Source organism: Dreissena polymorpha, chromosome 2 (genome assembly GCF_020536995.1).
Source record: "Dreissena polymorpha isolate Duluth1 chromosome 2, UMN_Dpol_1.0, whole genome shotgun sequence".
NCBI classification, from domain to species: domain Eukaryota; kingdom Metazoa; phylum Mollusca; class Bivalvia; order Myida; family Dreissenidae; genus Dreissena; species Dreissena polymorpha.
In genome coordinates this window covers 140,636,555-140,641,013 of record NC_068356.1, presented here as the reverse complement: position 1 = coordinate 140,641,013, position 4,459 = coordinate 140,636,555, and the positions used below count along the sequence as shown (strand labels likewise).

At 33.7% G+C, this 4,459-nt stretch overlaps 1 protein-coding gene across 2 annotated transcripts; it reads left to right on the top strand.

Annotated features, from left to right (window-relative positions):
* Positions 1-302: 302 nt before the first annotated feature.
* LOC127869221 (gastrula zinc finger protein XlCGF26.1-like) lies at positions 303-2,876 on the top strand. 2 transcript variants are annotated; one of them, XM_052411598.1, is made up of 3 exons: positions 303-390; positions 1,199-1,345; positions 1,881-2,876. In XM_052411598.1, the coding sequence occupies exons 2-3, from the start codon at positions 1,203-1,205 to the stop codon at positions 2,155-2,157; spliced, it is 420 nt and encodes a 139-aa protein (XP_052267558.1). In that variant the 5' UTR covers positions 303-390; positions 1,199-1,202; the 3' UTR covers positions 2,158-2,876. The 2 variants fall into 2 exon arrangements, with proteins under 2 accessions (XP_052267558.1, XP_052267557.1); XM_052411597.1 differs by lacking the exon at positions 303-390 and having other exon boundaries at positions 460-1,345.
* The last annotated feature ends 1,583 nt before the right edge of the window (positions 2,877-4,459 follow it).

Sequence of the window (4,459 nt, the reverse complement as noted above, 5' to 3'; positions counted from 1 at the left end):
TCCATATACAGTTTTTCTGGACGATTTTATCGTTTCTAAAATGAGTTGTGATGTTAGCCACGTCGCCGCATTGAAAGGGTGGCATGCATTTTATATACATGCAAATTTTGATGATCTCATTTATATAATTAATATTTAAACACGTGAATTACCCGGCTATTGACATCAAAAGGTGTGGCTAGTGACAATATATGAATAATTTACACATTCACCAGTATTTACTGTGTTATTTGTTGTATATGCAATATTCTGAACTTAACATGTATATATAACTAACAAAGAGCATATCTAGCATACGATATATTTTCCACCGGGGATGAACAACTTTTGTCACGTGACCGCAAAAGTCAACGCCGGTTGCAGAAACAGATTGTAATCTTGTACATTAAGGTAAGTTTTGTTGTTTTTTCATATAATCAAAATTTCAGTTTTTAACAAGTGATAGCCTATGACACAGTATACTAAATAAACTTTTATTTGAAATGATTCCATTGCCTTTACTGTTTCCACTTTCCGAGAACACTTCGACACAAAATTCTGAAATGCATTGCAAACGCTGTTTGTTTATGTGGTGTTGATGATTTTCTTTCAACAATATTGGTTTAACGACTGAATTAGTATGATTTTACACTTCATTTTAATATATTTAATAAGATTCATGACAAAAATAGCGGTGCAAATTGAAAAATATCTTATTTTTTTGTTTTGTTTTGTTTTGCAAACGCAGGTTGGTATTTCTTGAGCAATAGGAAATGGCAAACGCAGGTTGCGAGAATATTCAAAGGATAATGAAACGCACACTGTACACATTTTTGAAAGTCTTCTAAAATATGATATGGTTACAAATACGAAAATATTAACTATTCAACACAATATATGACTACGGAACTTCAATTGAGGACATTTAAACAGAGCGGAAATATGCTTATCAACACATTAAGTACTGTTACAAGTATATTGAACCACAACGTGCGTTGCCTCCTTTAAGCGGACCTCGAATGACGCTAAACGCGCCAAAACTCACGAAAATCCCGTGCATTAGTAAACACGCATGTTTATTGAACTGTGACGAAAAGAATAGCAGATAGTGTGTCACATCCAATCACTTGCGTTTCATATCTCTTTTGGTGTAGTCTTTAAAACTTTATAAAAACATTTTAGAAATATATTTTAACAAAAAGTAATTCTTTCATTACAGAAACATGACGCTCGTGTGTGAAATCTGTGGAAAGACATTTAAATCGAAGTGGGGGTTAAAGCTTCATGATAAGCGCCACAGAGGGACTGGACGATTCGCCTGTTGTGGAAAAACATTTTACACAAAACAGGCGTTCAACAGACACAGGTTTGTATTTTTTTTGTTTTTTGTACAATGCTAGGTTCTGTCGGTTTAAAAATCAAGATACAATTCAACATAGGTCATTGCATTCTGAGCGAAAGTATGTTTTTATAACCTAGTTGCAAAGCACTATTTAAAATGTTTTGAATGGTGTTTTCGAAAAAAGCCGGCTTTAAAACACTTAACACATTATTACTAGTGTGGTGCATATTGGTGTGCTCATTATAGTATTTAGTTTTTAACGACCATAATTGTCCAGATAAATTTCAATGCAAATTGTCACTGAACAATTGGAATTTACACCGTATAAATCCAGAATGTACGCGTTCCGATACTTCACGTATGTAATTGGACCCTTAAACATATTATTTAATGCGTATTTTGGATTTTGAAATGCGTAAATACGCGTTAACGCGCCTTATCTGGAGCGCTTCTGACGACCATCATTTTGTTAAGTTCCACATTGTTATGGATAATATTCTGTGTGTATTTTTCTGTATTGAATAATAATTCAACAGTTCCATTTGTTTTTGTTATATAGATGCAGCATTCATGGTGTTGAAAAGCCGTTCCCCTGTGAACAATGCGGCAAAAAGTTTTCAACCAAAGATGACCTGAATCGTCACGTCCGGAGGGAGGTTGCTGCAAAGCAATTTACCTGCTCAATTTGCAATGCAACGCTCCGGGAGAAAATTGACCTTCAGGCCCACCTTGCCACCCACAATGGAGAGAAAAACTTTGCTTGTGATATGTGTGAAAAGAGGTACAGGCACCGCAGTAGTCTATCAAAGCACAGATCTGCAAAGCACCGGGCCTAGTCATCTGTTGCATGACGATGATAAGACCAAGAATTATTTTTAATTCTTACCAATGTGCCGTGGTTATTTTCTTAATTATTGAAAATACAGACTGTCATACAATAATATATAGTATTACGCGTGTTTTTGCGTCTTAAACATTGTGTTTCATATCGTTTATCTTGTGTTGTTTTGTTTGATATTCCTGTTTTTAATAAGATTATTGTTGTAATATTTATCATTCTAATTTAAAATGATTATGATAATGGTTGATCTCATACAAATTATTGTGTTCATTATTGCTCATCTGTGATTACTGTTGATCTCAGCCCATGAATTGTGATTTATATTGATTATCTGTGATTATTGTTGATCTTATCAAAATAATTGTAATTTATGTTGATTATCTTTGAATTTTTTATCTTAACCTATTAATAGTGATTTATATTATCTGTGATTATTGTTGATCTTATCAAAATCATTGTGATTTATGTTGATTATCTGTGATTATTGTTGATCTCAACCGATTAATTGTGATTTATATAACCAGTGATTATTGTTGATCTTATCAAAATCATTGTAATTTATGTTGATTATCTGTGATTATTGTTGATCTTTTCGAAATCATTGTAATTTATGTTGATTATCTGTGATTATTGTTGATCTTTTCGAAATCATTGTAATTTATGTTGATTATCTGTGATTATTGTTGATCTTTTCAAAATCATTGTAATTTATGTTGATTATCTGTGATTATTGTTGATCTTTTCGAAATCATTGTAATTTATGTTGATTATCTGTGATTATTGTTGATCTTTTCGAAATCATTGTAATTTATGTTGATTATCTGTGATTATTGTTGATCTTTTCAAAATCATTGTAATCTATGTTGATTATCTGTGATTATTGTTGATCTTTTCAAAATCAATTTATTCATTAAGAGAAATAAGATAACATTGGTTGTTATATTTATCCTCATCTGATGATGCGGATGGAATTAAATTATGTTCATATATTGTAATAAGTAGGTATGTCTCTTTTTATCATGGTTAGGTTAAAACAAACAAGCAAGTAAGTTTATCTGGACGAAGCGGGTACAGATTTTTTATTCGAATGAGTGGTGTTGCTCTCAGTAATTTTAATCAGGCTGACAATATATGAATGTGCTAATTAATATTAAGAATGGGTTTTAATATTCTCAAACTTTTTAGACTCGGAAAATTGGGCGTTGCTCTGCGAAAAATGGGTTTAATGCATGTGTGTAAAGTGTTGTCTCAGATTAGCCTGTGTAGTCCGCACAGGCTTATCAGGGACGACTCGTGCCGCTTGTATGATTCTTTTCGTTTCAGAAGTCTCTTCTTAGAAGAACGCCCAGTTTAGACGGAAAGTGGCGTACCTGATTAGCCTGTGCGGACTGCAAATGCTAATATGGGACAACACTTAACGCACATGCTTTCAACCCCCTTTTCACAGAGCGAGGCTCAGTTCAATTTTGCTATTATATTAAATTTATACTGGTACGTTGCTAACGGAGACGCCGTGCTACAACCTGTAACTCGAGCCCATTGTCGTAAAGTGTCTCAACATTCAGGTGTTCAATACGTTTTCCCAAACACCGTATATTTTGTTTTTATTAACTTTCAACATTTTAGTAAAATGCTCGTGTGCCGAAAATATAGTATTATGAATTGCGGAACAGTAGCAACACTGTAGAGATGATTCTCACAGTTCTTCTATAAATTGTTCCCTCAATCTTCACAGCTGAGCAAAACATATGCATACAATTGTGTTCATTCAAATTGCATTCTTTAACTACCAAATCTTAATATTAAGATAATATTTAATATTAAATATATTTGGACAACTAACAAAACAGCATGAGAAAAATAACATTCCGACAAATTATTTTTCAATTCTTTTGAGATCTTCATTTTACAATACTCCGCTCCGAATCGCGATTTATTTTATGATGATAATGGCGATGAAGATGGAGATGATGATGATGAAGATGTTGATGATGATTTGATTTGAACAGTACATATCGAGTATCGCTTCGTGTGTCGTGTGTCGCGGTCTGAAATTAGACCGCGTTACACGAAATTCGGATAATATGGGCGATATTTGAATAATAAAATATCGCGCGTCGCCGCGACTGTCGCGCAAAATATCGTGTATCGCTTCGTGTGTCGTGTGTCGCCCTTGATGAAAGAAGGGCAAGAATATAGATGTCACTATCCGGATTCCGTTATCTTAACCAACCTGCGTTTGCCATAATCCAGCTTCAGCAAACTGCGTTTGCTCAACCAACCCGCGTTTGTAAATT

Coding starts and splice junctions, on each gene's coding strand:
- LOC127869221 (XM_052411598.1), top strand. CDS start 1,203: ATGACGCTCGTGTGTGAAATCTGTGGAAAGACATTTAAATCGAAGTGG. Junction 1,346..1,880: donor CAGGCGTTCAACAGACACAG/GTTTGTATTTTT, acceptor TTTGTTATATAG/ATGCAGCATTCATGGTGTTG.